Consider the following 15588-nt stretch of genomic DNA (forward strand, 5'->3'; position numbering starts at 1 on the left):
GACCTCATCCCTGACCTGTGGGTTTCCACGCCAGGAACTCATCCCATGGTCCTGCTTTCCTAAGGGACACGCAGGGACACAGGGGTTCAACGGGGGAAAAACGAGAAGTGGTTTTATTTTTGAGCCCTGCGACAGGTTACAAAAACTCGGGAGTTTTGTCCCCAGGGAGCGAGGAGGGTTTTGCAGCCCCCGCAGGCTCAGCCTGGCTCTGCAGCCCGTGTCCCACCGAATTTTCCGTCCCCGTTTTTCCCACTGATCTCTGTGGGAACAGCTGAGCTTTTCCAGATGGACTTAAAGCTGAATTTGTGGCTGGGAGGAGGAGGAGGAGGAGGAGGAGGAGGCAGCCCCCTATCCCCTGCCCACAGCAACTCTTGGTTCCCTGTGGAAATATCCCGTGTGGGGATGTTGGAGGTGGCCTGGATGAGGGAGCAGGGCTGGAAAATCCAGCTGACCCGGTCTGGGGTGTTTTATAATCCCAGCACAGCTCAGCTGTGACAGCAGGTCTGGCTGTGTGGACCACGGGAAAGGGAAAGGGAAATAAATCGGGAGTAAAGCCCTTTGGAAGGGGTTGCTGCTGCTGGAGAGTTTCACGGGGCGGATCCACTGCTGAGGTGGAACAGAAACCAATGTTTTTGTACCTCCCCGACTTCTCTCTTCTGTGCCCACAGAAAATAACTGAGCTGCCTCCCTGGAAGTGTCTGCAAACAACCACTTCCCCCAGCGCGGGGGCAGGTGCAGGGAAGGGCAGGGCCACCCTCACCCCTGGGCCTCTAAGGTGGTGTAAAAGCCCCGAATTCTGTCAAGAGCGGAGCTCTGGGGCTGCCCAGGGAGGTGGGGGAGTGCCCAGCCCTGGGGGTGTCCAGGGCAGGCCTGGATGTGGCACTGAGTGCTCTGGGCTGGGGCCGAGGTGGGGATGGGGCACGGGGGGGACTGGATGGGCTGGGAGGGCTTTTCCAACCTCGGGGATTCTGGGATTCTTGGCTGGACAACCCCCCCGAGGCTCTGAGTGGAGCTCCTCGCTTGTCTCTGCAGTAGAACACCAAGAAAACTCCGGCGAGAGCCGCGGCTTCGGCCACGGCCACGGCCCCCACCCTGGCCAGGCTGCTGGAGCGGGGGCCTGGGGGGAGAAAAGGTCCAGTGAGAACATCCCCCAATAGATCTGCCCCTTCCTGGCACCGGGGCACAGGGAACCTGGCACAGCTCTGCCCCAACACCCCCCGAGCCCTCAGAGCAGCTCAGCTCTGCCCAGCCCAGCCCAGGGGACGAGCGGCCGGGCAGGAGCAGCAGCGGGACCCTCCCGGCCCGGCCCCTCCCGGCCACGGCCACCCCCCACGGCCCTCCAGCCACCTCCGGGGGGGCTTTTGGGGCACGAAAGCCCGTGCTGGGAGGCTGGCGGTGCCCACCCAGCCACGCTCCCGCCTCCACTCCGCCCTCGGCTCTGCGGCACCGATGGATTCGCTGCTCCCACCCCAAAGCAGGACTTTTGGGGCACACCCGCCCTGCCCCAATTCCCCGGGGGGGCACGGGCGGCACAGGGATGCCCAGGGCACTGCCCAGGAAGGCCGGAGGGAGGGGATGGACCGGGCTGCTCTCAGGGTCTCCATCTCCCCCTGCCGAGCACGGCCCCTGTGCCAGCCGGCCCTGGGGAGCTGCCGGGGGCACACGGGGACACTGAGGGGCCGGGCTGGGCACACACGGGGGGGTTGGCAGCTCACCAGTGGGGAGAGGGTGGGTTGTATTTCCTGCGTGCACGGAGAGGGGAGAGAACAGGGAGAGAACAGGGAGAGAGGGGAGAGAACAGGGAGAGAGGGGAGAGAACAGGGAGAGAGGGGAGAGAACAGGGAGAGAGGGGAGAGGAGGGAGAGCACAGGGAGAGAGGTCAGTGCCCGGGCCGGGGGTCCCGCTTCTCCCCGCACACCCAGCACAAAGCTGGGGGCAAAACTTGAACCGCGGGGAGGGGGATCCAGCCCATCCCACTGTCCTACCCGACCCTTTGGGTGCCCCTTACCTGGGCACAGGTCCGTCCCCATCATCTCTGTGTGCCCCGTACATGCACCACGGTCCCTCCCCACCCCCTCTGGGTGCCCTGACCTGCACCACCAGGTACCCTCCCCACCCCTCTGGGTGCCCCTGACCTGCTAACAGGGTCCCTCCTTCCACCCTCTGGGTCCCTTACATGTTCACAGGACCCTCCCCAGCCCTCTGGGTGCCCCGTACCTGCTCACAGGTCCCTCCCCACCCCTCTGGGTGCCCCTTACCTGCACGCAGGTCCCTCCCCAGCCCTCTGGGTGCCCCTTACCTGCTTACAGGTCCCTCCCCACCCCTCTGGGTGCCCCTTACCTGCGCACAGGTGCCCGGGCCAGACGGTGACGCTGCTGTTGCTGACGGGGTTCTGTGCCCGGCACGTGAGGGACACGGACCCGTCCGGGGGTGACTCCTCCAGCAGCACCGTGGGCCCCTCTCCCCGGGGCTGCTCCCCCTCGCTCCAGCCGTAGGAGACGCTGCCCAGGCCGGGGCCGGGCGCGGAGCAGTGCAGGGCGTAGCGGCAGCCCCCGCCCGAGCAGTTCTGGGCCTCGCAGCTCACCCGGGGCTCTGCCAGCTCCCCTGGGGGAAGGAGGGCAGGGGCTGTCAGGAAACACCTTTGGGCGTTGAGAAACACCCCCGAAAAGTCAACACTGAGAGGCACCTACTGTACACCTGCAGGGTGTAGATGGATTCTATGAACCAGCTCTGTGCAGAGTAGGTGCCAGCGTCCTCCATCCTGAGCTGGGAGATGGTGAGGGCCCTGCCCTGCTCGGAGAAGGTGAAGCGTGTCTCATATTTTTTGTCTGCAAACAGGGCTACAGGAGGTTCACCGAATTCCAGAGTCACTATGGGTACACCATCGAAGCTCCAGACGGCTGTACTTCGAGTTGGACCATGGATGTGGAAGGTGACGGACCCGCCCTCGGCTCCAACCACCTCTGTCATCATGCCATAGCCCGCTGGGGAGAGAAGGTGGTTGAAGGAGGCACAGAAAGGGTGGGGGGTGTTTGAGGGGAAGGCAGGAGGGCTCGGGGTTCAGGGGGAGCACTTTGCACTCACTGGCTCGGCGAAGGAGGGCGAGGAGGGCGAGGAGCAGGAACCGAAACCTGTCCATCGGCGGCCGGTGCACGGGGAGGGTTTGTCTGCACCCAGACAAGCTGGAGGCTGATCCCGGTGCAAGAGGAAGGCACCAGCGTGCTCACAGTGGTTTTCACCGGGGGTTGGATGGGCGGAGAGAACCCCGAGCTCCGTCCTGGTGTCGCCGTCGCCGCGGCCTCAGCTGGTGGCACTTGGCTCAGCACCGGGAAAGGAACGTCGTGGGGGACAATCCCACCCCCCCCCAGAGGAAACTGGGGCTGAAAAACTCCATTTCCAAGCAAAGACAGGCTGGGACAGAGACAAGTGTCCCAGGTCCTCGGTGGGCACCAGCCTGAGGAGATGGTTCTCGTGGAGAACGGGGTGGGTCAGTGCCCAGGAGCCCATGGGCTGGTGCCACCAGGGCGTCCCTCGGGAGTGCTGCTGGGTTGGGTTGGGTTGGAAGGGACCATAAAGCTCCTCCAGTCCCACCCCTGCCACGGGCAGGGACACCTCCCACTATCCCAGGTTGGTCCAACCCGGCCTTGGACACTCCCAGGGATGGGGCAGCCCCAGCTTCTCTTCTCTTCTCCAGGCTGAGCGGCCTCAACTCTCCCAGCCTGTCCCACAGGGGAGCTGCTCCAGTCCCCTCCAGCCCCCCAGACCCCACCCCAGCAGACAGGGCAGCTGAGTGAGAACTGGAAGGGAAAGCAGCGCTTCCCTAATTCTTGTTTTTATGGAAAGTCAGATGATTTCTGAAATCCAGGCACATGAGAAGTGCTCTGGAGCAGCTGGAGAGGTCAGGCACCAAAACAACCCTGGTTCCTCTTCCTCAGGGGGCTGATGGCACCTCCCAGGGGCTGAATTCCACTGAGTTAAAACCAGCTCCCCTCTCTCACCCCACCCCGGAAGAATAATTGAATCATGGAATTAAATGGTTGGATTTGGAAAGGACATAAAATTCACCTTGTTCCATCCCCCTACCACGGGCAGGGACACCTCCCACTAGCCCAGGTTGCTCCAGCCTGGCCTTGGACACTTCCAGGGATGGGGCAACCACAGCCCAACCTGTGCCAGGGCCTTCCAACCCTCCCAGGGGGGAATTCCCTCCCAGTACCCCATCTAACCCTCCTGTCACTGGGAAGCCGTTCCCCCCTTGTCCTGTCACTCCAGGCCCTCTCCTCGTGTTTCTTGCAGCTCCTTCAGGTCCTGGAAGGCCACAGCTGGGTCACCCCGAAGCTTCCCTTCTCCCAGGTGAACAATCCCAGTTCTCCCAGCCTTTTCTCACGGGGGAGCTGCTCCCTCCATCCCTCTGCTCATCCCGGGGCCTCCTCTGGAGCGGCTCCAACAGCTCCGTGTCCATCCCAGGTCGAGTCCCCTCTTCGGGCTGGTCACCACAAAGGGCTTGGGACACTTGTCACACACACACAGTGATGCTCTTTGTCCCAGCTGCATCACTTGCCTTTGCCTGGAAATGGAGTTTTTTACCTGGAAATGGGGTTTTTTAGCTCAGTCTTTCCGTTATGGGGGTGGGATTGTCCCCCTCGACGTCGGGGTGCTGCCTCTGCCGGGCGTTGCAGCGACACAGGAGGAAGGTCACAGTTCTCTCCACCCCTTTTCAAGCCCAGGAAACCCTCGTTTCGCAGGCTCCCTCTCGCCTTCCGCTGCAGATGGTGGGCGCAGACAACGCTCCCGGAGGCCCATGGACGTCCCTCAGCTCCTTCTTCTCACCTTCCTCGTCCTCCTCCACCGAGCCAGTGAGTGCAGGATGCCCCTTTTGCCCCTTGGCAGCAGGAGGGAAGGAGCCCGTGGGGGGCTCGGGGTGGTTTTGGGGACGCCCAGGACAGCGGGGACACGAGGGAGCAGTGGGGCAGCCCCACAGGGGTGGAGTTTGGGGCAGCTCCTCAGGGATGGAGTTTGTTCCCAGGGGGAAAGGTGTCCCTGGCTCTCCCTCTCGTGTGGTCCCTGCTGATGAGGGATTGTGCCAGGTCTCAGCCCTGGCCCAGCCTCCCTCCAGCTGCTGCCAGATGTGCACAGACCACCCTGCTCTGAGCTTGGGTTCTGCTCCCCTGCACATTGTCTCCGAGCTTTTGGAGCTCCCAGAGATCCTTTTTGTGGTGTTTCTGCCCCGGCCCCTTCCCACAGCCCTCAGTGTCTTTATTATCCGGCTGCTCCACAGATTTCCTGCAGGTTTATCCTCCCCACCAGCTTTTCCCCCCTCCCTGTGGTTGGGGAGGTTGATTGTCCACGTCCCAAAGAGTCAGGCTGAGCCCAGGGAGACGTGACAGCCTCGGGGTCTGGTGGCACAGCTGAGCCAGGCTCGGTTCCCCTTTCCATTCCCAGACTGGGAAGTGCTGAGTTTTTAGGTGGGAGACAGCCAAGAGAACGAAAGAAATGCCTTCCTCCTTGAGGTCACCCTCCAGGCTGGGTGGTGAGGGATGGATCCAGAGGGACCTTGTCCTGGGATGGATCCAGAGGGACCTTGTCCTGGGATGGATCCAGAGGGATGGATCCTGGGCTGCATCCAAAGGATCGTGGTCAGCAGGTCGTGGGAGAGGATTCTCCTCCCCTGCTCTGCTCTGGTGAGATCCCACCTGGAAGAGTGTCCAGCTCTGAGACATGTGTAAGAAGGACATGGAATTGCTGGAGAAAGTACAGAGGGAGCTGTGCAGCTGAGAAGGGAACTGGAGCATCTCCCATGTGGAGACAGGCTGGGAAAGCTGGGAATGTTCAGGCTGGAGAAGAGCAGCTGTGGCTGCCCCATCCTTGGCAGTGCCCCAGGCCAGGTTGGACAGGGCTTGGAGCAACCTGGGCTGGTGGAAGGTGTCCCTGCCCACGGCAGGAGGGTAGAACGAGATGCTCTTTAAGGTCCCTCCCAACCCAACCCATTCCATGATCCAATTGTTGTTCCAAGGGAGGGAGAAGCAGCTGCTCAGCTGACTGCTGGGGTTCCTTCCCTGCTCACGTTGGTGAGCTCAGCCTCTGGGGGTCGAAATGAATCTTCCCGACCTTTCCAAGCCATTGCAAACCCCCCCTTGTACTTTCCAGCTCCAGGCTCTGGTTCTTACACACCCTTTGCACGTGGGTGTTTGACGGCACCGGGGCCTGTCCGTGGCCCCACATGGTGTGACCACAGTGGGGTGAGGCTGGGGCTGCAGTGGGGTGAGACTGGGACTGCAGTGGAGTGAGACTGGGACTGCAGTGGGGTGAGACTGGGACTGCAGTGGGGTGAGACTGGGACAGCAGTGGGGTGAGGCTGGGACTGCAGTGGGGTGAGACTGGGACTGCAGTGGGGTGAGGCTGGGACTGCAGTGGGGTGAGGCTGGGACTGCAGTGGGGTGAGGCTGGGGCTGCAGTGGGGTCAGGCTGGGACTGCAGTGGGGTGAGGCTGGGACTGCAGTGGGGTGAGACTGGGACTGCAGTGGGGTCAGGCTGTGACTGCAGTGGGGTGAGACTGGGACTGCAGTGGGGTCAGGCTGTGACTGCAGTGGGGTGAGACTGGGACTGCAGTGGGGTCAGGCTGGGACTGCAGTGGGGTGAGACTGGGACTGCAGCCAAGGACCCTTCCCCGAGCTCTCCTGCCTTCTCCTCAAACACCCCCCACCCTTGCTGTGCCTTCTCTCCCTGGCACAGCAACTTCAGCCCTCCTTCTCTCCCCAGTGGGTGATGACATCGTGACAGAGGTGGTTGGAGCCGAGGGAAGGTCTGTCACCTTCCTCATCCACCATCTGGATGGAGAAGCAGCCGCCTGGAGCTTTGATGATGTAGCCATAGTGACTGTGATATTCCGTGATCCTCCTGGAGTCGTGTTTTTAGACAAAAAATACAAGACACGCTTCACCTTCTCCGAGCAGGGCAGGGCCCTCACCATCTCCCAGCTCAGGATGGAGGACGCTGGCACCTACTCTTTACAGAACTCAGAGGGAAAATCCACCTTCACCCTGCAGGTGTACAGTAGGTGCCTCTCAGTGTTGACTTTTCGGGGGTGTTTCCCAACGCCCAAAGGTGTTTCCTGACAGCCCCTGCCCTCCTTCCCCCAGGGGAGCTGGCAGAGCCCCGGGTGAGCTGCGAGGCCCAGAACTGCTCAGGCGGGGGCTGCCGCTACGCCCTGCGCTGCTCCGCGCCCGGCCCCGGCCTGGGCAGCGTCTCCTACGGCTGGAGCGAGGGGGAGCAGCCCCGGGGAGAGGGGCCCACGGTGCTGCTGGAGGAGTCACCCCCGCACGGGTCCGTGTCCCTCACGTGCCGGGCGCGGAACCCCGTCAGCAACAGCAGCGTCACCGTCTGGCCCGGGCACCTGTGTGCAGGTAAGGGGCACCCAGAGGGGTGGGCAGGGACCTGTGAGCAGGTAAGGGGCGCCCAGAGGGGTGGGGAGGGACCTGTGTGCAGGTAAGGGGCACCCAGAGGGGTGGGCAGGGACCTGTGAGCAGGTAAGGGGCGCCCAGAGGGGTGGGGAGGGACCTGTGAGCAGGTAAGGGGCACCCAGAGGGGTGGGGAGGGACCTGTGCACAGGTAAGGGGCACCCAGAAGGACAGGGAGGGACCTGCGTGCAGGTAAGGGGCACCCAGAGGGGTGGGCAGGGACCGGTGGGCAGGTAAGGGGCACCCAGAGGGCCAGGGACGGACCTGTGCCCAGGTAAGGGGCACCCAAAGGGTCGGGCAGGACAGTGGGATGGGCTGGATCCCCCTCCCCGCGGCTCCAGCTTTGCCCCCAGCTTTGTGCTGGGTGTGCGGGGAGAAGCGGGACCCCCGGCCCGGGCACTGACCTCTCTCCCTGTTCTCTCCCCTCTCTCCCTGTTCTCTCCCCTCTCTCCCTGTTCTCTCCCCTCTCTCCCTGTTCTCTCCCCTCTCTCCCTGTTCTCTCCCTGTTCTCTCCCCTCTCCGTGCACGCAGGAAATACAACCCACCCTCTCCCCACTGGTGAGCTGCCAACCCCCCCGTGTGTGCCCAGCCCGGCCCCTCAGTGTCCCCGTGTGCCCCCGGCAGCTCCCCAGGGCCGGCTGGCACAGGGGCCGTGCTCGGCAGGGGGAGATGGAGACCCTGAGAGCAGCCCGGTCCATCCCCTCCCTCCGGCCTTCCTGGGCAGTGCCCTGGGCATCCCTGTGCTGCCCGTGCCCCCCCGGGGAATTGGGGCAGGGCGGGTGTGCCCCAAAAGTCCTGCTTTGGGGTGGGAGCAGCGAATCCATCGGTGCCGCAGAGCCGAGGGCGGAGTGGAGGTGGGAGCGTGGCTGGGTGGGCACCGCCAGCCTCCCAACACGGGCTTTCGTGCCCCAAAAGCCCCCCCGGAGGTGCCTGGAGGGCCGTGGGGGGTGGCCGTGGCCGGGAGGGGCCGGGCCGGGAGGGTCCCGCTGCTGCTCCTGCCCGGCCGCTCGTCCCCTGGGCTGGGCTGGGCAGAGCTGAGCTGCTCTGAGGGCTCGGGGGGTGTTGGGGCAGAGCTGTGCCAGGTTCCCTGTGCCCCGGTGCCAGGAAGGGGCAGATCTATTGGGGGATGTTCTCACTGGACCTTTTCTCCCTGCAGCCTCCGCCTCCGCCCCTCTGCCCGCGATCGTTGCCTGTGCCCTGGCGGTGACCGGAGTCGTGGTGCTTTTAGTCGCTGTGTTCTACTGCAGATCCAGAGGTGAGCTGAATCCCCTTTGGAAAACCATCCCTGGAGCCCGGGCAAGCGGGAGGTGGTGCCTGAGAGGGGAGGGCACAGCACCCAGGGGCCGATCTGGGGCCGCTGCTGACGGTGTTCACGTCCCTTCTCCCCCAGGCTGGAGGATGTTCCCTCTGTCTGCGGCCGAGGCTACGGACACAGGTAGGATTTGGGGGATGTTCCTTCCCTCCCCTTTTTCCTGCTGGGAACAGCCTGGTCACATTTAGGACGGGGAGGGAAATCCTCCCGTGCCATGGCTTGGTGCTGGAGCGTCCCCGGCTGAGGGACCCCCCCACCTCCATCCCAGAGGGGAGGGAAGGGGACGATCCCGGGGGATGTCACCGTGTCTGGAGCCACCCACGCTCTCCCTTCCCGCCAGAAAACCTCCAGCCAGGCCAGCAGGAAGGGATTGAGAGCAGAGCTGTGAGGTCACGAGAGCCAGAGGGATCTGAGGGAAAGAAAAGAGCTGGAAAGAGAGACCTGGGAGGGCAGAGAGGAACCAGGAGCTCGGTTCTGTGGCTCAGGGTTGGCCCGGCCGAGAATTCCAGAACCCCGGGATCACTGAGGTTGGAAAAAAAACTCCAAGGCCATCGAGTCCACCCTTTCCAGCAAGAAATTCCTTCTCGTGGCCAACCTGAGCCTCCCCTGGCACAGCCTGAGGCTGTTTCCCCTTGTCCTGTCACCCACAAACCCAGCGGAAGGAGAGACCACCGGAGCAATTCCCACCTCCCTGGGATCCAGGGCTGGGCCATTCCCACCTCCCTGGGATCCAGGGCTGGGCCATTCCCACCTCCCTGGGATCCAGGGCCGGGCCATTCCCACCTTCCTGGGATCCAGGGCTGGGCCATTCCCACCTCTGCTGCGACTGAGCCGGTGCCAAAAGGCCTTTGAGGTGGTTTTTACGCTGCTTTTTTGTCCGTGGGGTGTTTTTTACTGTTTCCCTGACCCGAAATAAAGCTGCTGCCTCGTGTTTTCCATCCGCACGTGTCTCCAAGTGGGACGTTGGGGCTCCTCACGGACGAGAACTTGGATCCAGCTCTTCCGTAGGGAACTCTGGAGCCCGCGTGGCTCGTTCTCCTGCACTCCAAACGAGCGATTTTGACCCAAAACTGAGATTATGGAGGATTTAAATCCCCTCTGCTCCCCTCTGTTCTGTGAGCTGGGCGTTAATTCCCTCTGCAAGGCGTGAAGGAGAGACAAACGCAGCCTGCCCTCTGGAAACATCCCAGGATTTGGGGATTTGAACAGAACAAGCTGATTTTGGCTGTCCTTTGAGCCGGGAGCAAGTGTCCCACAGGAGGATCCTGGGATGAGACCAGGATATCTTGACCCAGGCCCACAGTAAAACCCCCGAGGGGCCTCCAGGAGCTGCAGGATCGGGATTTCACCGGAGCCTGGGAGCTTGTGGCCGGAATTCCCTCCTTCCCTGGGCCGGGAGCACCCGGGCAGCACCGGGGGATCCTCTGCAGCCTCTCCCTCCCAACCTCCTGCTTTTCCCTCCCTGCAGGGCCCAGGCAGGAGCTGACGACCGTGTACGCCCAGGTCAACCCCTGGCAGCAGGTGAGCTCGGGCAGGGGGGGCTGGATCCCACCTGGAACCCGGGCAGGGGGGGCTGGATCCCACCTCGGCCTGGGCAGGGGGGGCTGGATCCCACCTGGAACCCGGGCTGGGGGGGCTGGATCCCACCTGGAACCCGGGCTGGGGGGCTGGATCCCACCTGGAACCCGGGCAGGGGGGCTGGATCCCACCTCAAACCTGGGCTGGGGGGCTGGATCCCACCTGGAACCCGGGCAGGGGGGGCTGGATCCCACCTGGAACCCGGGCAGGGGGGGCTGGATCCCACCTGGAACCCGGGCAGGGGGGCTGGATCCCACCTCAAACCCGGGCAGGGGGGGCTGGATCCCACCTGGAACCCCGGGGCAGGGGGGGGGCTGGATCCCCACCGGACCCGGGCTGGGGGGCTGGATCCCACCCGATCAAACCCGGGCTGGGGGGGCTGATCCCACCTCAAAACGGGCAGGGGGGCTGGATCCACCTGGAACCCGGGCTGGGGGGCTGGAGGAATTCCCACGCTCAAACCCGGGCTGGGGGGGCTGGATCCCACCTCAAACCCGGGCTGGGGGGGCTGGATCCCACCTGGAACCCGGGCAGGGGGGGCTGGATCCCACCTGGAACCCGGGCTGGGGGGGCTGGATCCCACCTCGGCCCGGGATTGGGGGGCTGGATCCCACCTGGAACCCGGGCTGGGGGGGCTGGATCCCACCTCGGCCCGGGATTGGGTTCGAATTCCGGGAATTGCAGAGCTGGGGGATGAAATCACTTCGTCTCACGGCCTCTGACGGGGGCACATCAGGTCTGTGGGTGGGAACTGAGCTATTTATTGTGATGAATGAGCAAACGAGGGAAGGGATGAAAGATCTTCGTCAGGGTTATTTATTGCACGTGGAAAAGCTAAAAGCTGCTGGTATAAAATAGTGTGAACAGTGTAGTATCATAGCATAAATATTATATAAATATATAAATGACCATATAAATATGGTATAATAGAATTAATTACACTACATTAACTTTATTAATAAACATTATTAATGCTAATAATTAATAATACAAATAGCATCAATATTATAGATATTAATTAATAACGTTCATTGATACAGTATTAATATAATATTATACTATATATTAATATATATTAATATTGTATACTAATACTATATTATATTTATATATAATATATAATATATAATATATAATATATCTATATAATATATCTATATAATATATAATATATAATTTATAATTTATAATATTAATATATAATATATAATATTAATATATAATATATAATATTAATATTACACTATATAATATTATATATTGATACTATATTATATTAATATAGCATTAAGATCTAATATTAATATTATATTATATCTAATAAACTATATTAGATACTAATATAGTATATATTATATTCTATTATATCTAATATATTATATCTAATATACTATATTATATTAATATAGTATTAAGACATAATATTAATATTATATAGTATAGTATTAATATTATATATTATATATATTAATACTTTGTATATATTAACACTATATATATTAATATTAATACTATATATAGTGTATTTATATATAGCCAAACCCAACCCCAAAAGCAGAGCTCTGGACCCCAAAAGCAGAGCCCTGGAGCCCAAAGCAGAGCCCTGACCCCAAAAGCAGAGCCCTGACCCCAAAGCAGAGCCCTGGACCCCAAAGCAGAGCTCTGGACCCCAAAAGCAGAGCCCTGACCCCAAAAGCAGAGCTCTGGACCCCAAAAGCAGAGCCCTGACCCCAAAAGCAGAGCTCTGGACCCCAAAAGCAGAGCCCTGACCCCAAAAGCAGAGCCCTGGTCCCAAAAGCAGAGCCCTGGCCCCAAAAGCAGAGCCCCGGAGCCCCAAAAGCAGAGCCCTGACCCCAAAAGCAGAGCTCTGGACCCCAAAAGCAGAGCCCTGACCCCAAAAGCAGAGCCCTGGTCCCAAAAGCAGAGCTCTGGACCCCAAAAGCAGAGCCCTGACCCCAAAAGCAGAGCCCCGGTGCCCTGGGAAGCTCAGCCCTGATAATTCCCGTGTTTGCCCTCCCTGGGCGGCCGCGGGGCCGGGCACAGCCCCCTTATCAGGGCAGAGCAGCCGGGCTGCCCCAGCAGGGCAAGGGGGGTGCCAACCCCTGGCTCTGTCTCCTGGGTTTTTTTGGGAGCTGGAGGGGGGATGTGCCAGCGCCGGGAAGGGCCCAGGGGCAGCTGGCACGGCCTGGGCTTCCCAGGGCACCCCCAGGGCTCTGCCCCCAAAATCTTGGCTCCCCTTCCAGAGGGAGGGGGCAGAGGATCCCAGAGCCGTGGACTGGGTTGGTTTTGTAGGGATCTTAAAGCCCATCCAGTGCCACCCCTGCCACGGGCAGGGACACCTCCCACCAGCCCAAATCGCTCCAAACCCCCTCCAACCCGGCCTTGGGCACTGCCAGGGATGGGGCAGCACTTCCAGAGGTGGGTCATCAAAGGATCTCTGGCTCTGGGGGTCTCTTTGCCGACCCCCAGCCCTGCAAAAACGCTTTTAAACCCTTTCCCCCCCCCCCCCAGAACGTCCCGAACGCGACAAGAGACAACCCGAGGGGGGAGAACTCCACAACCATCTACGCCACGGTCAAGGCTCCAGCCCAGGTGAGGGGCACTCGTGGCCATCTCCCAGGAGCTGGGAGAGATGGAATAGGGGGAGACATGGAACAGGGGGAGAGATGGGACAGGGGGAGAGATGGGACAGGGGGAGACATGGAACAGGGGGAGAGATGGAACAGGGGGAGAGATGGAATAGGGGAGAGATGGAATAGGGGGAGACATGGAATAGGGGGAGACATGGAATAGGATGAGATGGAACAGGGTGAGACATGGAATAGGGTGAGAGATGGAATAGGGGGAGCGATGGAACCCCTGGAGCTCAGGACATGGAACAGGGGGAGAGATGGAACCCCTGGAGCTCAGGACATGGAACAGGGGGAGAGATGGAACCCCTGGAGCTCAGGACACGGACAGAGGGGTCTCCACTTTGCTCCTCGGGGACGAAGCCCGTGGGTCCCTCGCCCAGGGAGGAGGGACGAGCTGCCCCGAGCCCAGCAGAGCTCGTGTCCCCTTGCCCTTGCAGACGGACGATGAGAAGATGGGCAGCACCGTGCTGGGGGGGCAGGAGGTGGAGGAGAAGAGCATCTACTCGCTGGTTGTGTGAAGGACCCCCCAGCTCGGCTCCAGCGCAGCTCCCCAGCCCGGCCCGAGCCTGGAGCTCCTCCTCCCTTCCCTGCTGTCGCTGCTGCCTCCACTCCACCCTCGGCAGCGGGTCCTGCGAGGGCGCAGGGGGGTCAGGAAGGGTGTCAGCACCCGGAGGATGTGAGCCCCGAGGGAGGATGTCGACACCCTGCGAGCGCAGCCCCGTCTGCCGCGGGAGCTCTGGGGAGCTCTGCCCTTGTTTTCGGCAGCCACGCGGGGTTTGAGCTCCCTTTTTCCACCTGCTTTGACCGAAACTGTGGCTGCTCGTCCCGGGGGCGAGGACTTGAGGGTTTTGGAAGCATTTTCCGACCTAAATGAGTTGAAAAAAACCCAAAAAAAGTAACTGAGTGCCACGTGCAGTCGTTCCTTGGACACCTCCACGACCGGTGACCTCCCCGGGCAGCCCCTTCCAAAGTTTAAAAACCCTTCCCCTGAAGAAGTTCCTCCTGATTATTTTGCTATTTTTCTCCCCCCTTTTTTTTTTTTTCCTGTTTTTACTTTCAAACTCGCCCAACTTCGGCTTCTTCGTTTTTTTTTTTGCTGAAGGGAAGATCTAAAAATACCCCCGAGAAGCTGAACCTTCCCCCGCCACACCTCGGCCGCGGTTTCGGCACCTGCCGCCCTCCCCCACTTTTTGGGGACCTTCCAAAAAACCTCGCAGCACCCCCAGCACCGAGCCCAGCACCGAGCCCAGTACCACCAGTGCCGTGCTGGGATCCGGGAGAGGACGCTCCGGGCTCGGGGGAAAAACGGGCTGAGGGCTGGGATTGATGCTGCTCTGCCCCTTTGATGTGGGAGGGTTTGTTCTCCGATGTTTGCGTGCAGGAATTGCTGTGCTGTGGGTTCCCAGCAGGGATTTAGGGAGCACAGCTGCTCTCCCGGCCCATCCCACCCTCCCCGCTCCTCAAACCCACCCGGAGCCGGTGGCTGAGCCCCCAAAAACCCTCCCTGGCATCAATTCCCCGATGCCCCAGGACAGAGCGAGGCTCCGGGAAGCCTCTTCCTCTCCTGCCCCTTCTCTCCCGCTCTTTGTCTCGCCTGGTGAATTATTCAGGGGTGAAACCGGAGACGCCTTTGAAGTCGCCTGGCACGGGGAGGGCCCTCCGGGAGCCGCTGGAATAAAAACCGCCAGAGCTCCCGTTCCTGCCTGCATCTCATTTGGGGTGAAAACAGCCCGTTCCTGACGAGCCCGGGGAGCGATTTGTGTTTTCTCCGCGTTTTCCCAGCGTGTGACGGGGCTGGTTTCGGGCTCCTCCGCTTCGCACCGATCCATCAAAAGCGCAGCCCGCGTGTTTTCCACGGGGATTTGCCCGCGTGGCACCAAAATCTGTCCTTGGAACTCCGATGCTCGGCTCGGAGCGGGCTCAAAGGGAGGGACCCGAAGGGAGCTGGGGAGGAGCTGGAGAATCGCCACCCCCTCCCTGCCCGCTCCAGCCCGTTCCCTGCCACTCCCAGAAACGACTCCCCGGGCTGATTTTGGGGCTGTTCATCACCCCGGTTTCACCTTCCAGCTCACAGGAAGCTGCAACAAAAAAAAAAGGGGAAGGAAGATGTTGCAGAAGGGGCGGCGGCGGTGGGGGAGAGCGGGATGGAGCCGAGGGGCTGCGGGACGAGGTGGCTCTGCCTCGCCCTGCTCTGCTCCGGGGCTGGTGAGTGGGGCTGCGAGGGGAGGAGGAGGAGGAGGGGGTGATGTGGAGGCAGAGGGTGCAACACCCCCAGGGCCCCCCCTTGCAGCAGGGCAGGGGGGACAAGGCTCAGGTGGCACCACTTGGCTCGGGGTTTGGGGGCCCCCTGAGCTCTCCCAGCACTGAGCTGGGCCTAAAACCTCGCCTGCCCCTCCCCTGGCCCAGCCTCGGGGTGCTCCTTGAGCTTTTTTGCTTAGACTTGGTTTTGTTGGGACTTTGGTTTAATCAGGGGGGGATTCCTGGCAGGGCCCAGGAGTTGGACCCGGATGATCCTCGTGGGTCCCTCCCAGCTCAGCATTTCCCACGATTTTATGATCCAACTCCATCTATCCTCTGATATCCCAGGATTTTATGATCCAACTCCATC

At 60.8% G+C, this 15588-nt stretch overlaps 2 protein-coding genes across 2 annotated transcripts; one reads left to right on the plus strand and one right to left on the minus strand.

Annotated features, from left to right (window-relative positions):
* Positions 1–4: 4 nt before the first annotated feature.
* LOC113997218 (SLAM family member 9-like) lies at positions 5–3139 on the minus strand. Its single transcript, XM_039390359.1, has 6 exons — positions 3085–3139; positions 2691–2984; positions 2341–2604; positions 1716–1742; positions 1021–1117; positions 5–59 (listed from the first exon to the last, which is right to left on the minus strand). The coding sequence occupies exons 1-6, from the start codon at positions 3137–3139 to the stop codon at positions 5–7; spliced, it is 792 nt and encodes a 263-aa protein (XP_039246293.1).
* A 1642-nt stretch (positions 3140–4781) lies between these two features.
* LOC113997217 (SLAM family member 9-like) lies at positions 4782–13975 on the plus strand. Its single transcript, XM_039390362.1, has 8 exons — positions 4782–4856; positions 6760–7053; positions 7140–7403; positions 8614–8712; positions 8848–8892; positions 10238–10290; positions 12859–12939; positions 13418–13975. Exons 1-8 carry the CDS (start codon positions 4802–4804, stop codon positions 13496–13498), a joined length of 972 nt encoding a protein of 323 aa, XP_039246296.1. The 5' UTR covers positions 4782–4801; the 3' UTR covers positions 13499–13975.
* Positions 13976–15588: the final 1613 nt, after the last annotated feature.

The sequence above is a fragment of the Pipra filicauda genome, unplaced genomic scaffold (assembly GCF_003945595.2).
Source record: "Pipra filicauda isolate LSUMZ 115617 unplaced genomic scaffold, ASM394559v2 scaffold812_size110788_pilon, whole genome shotgun sequence".
NCBI classification, from domain to species: domain Eukaryota; kingdom Metazoa; phylum Chordata; class Aves; order Passeriformes; family Pipridae; genus Pipra; species Pipra filicauda.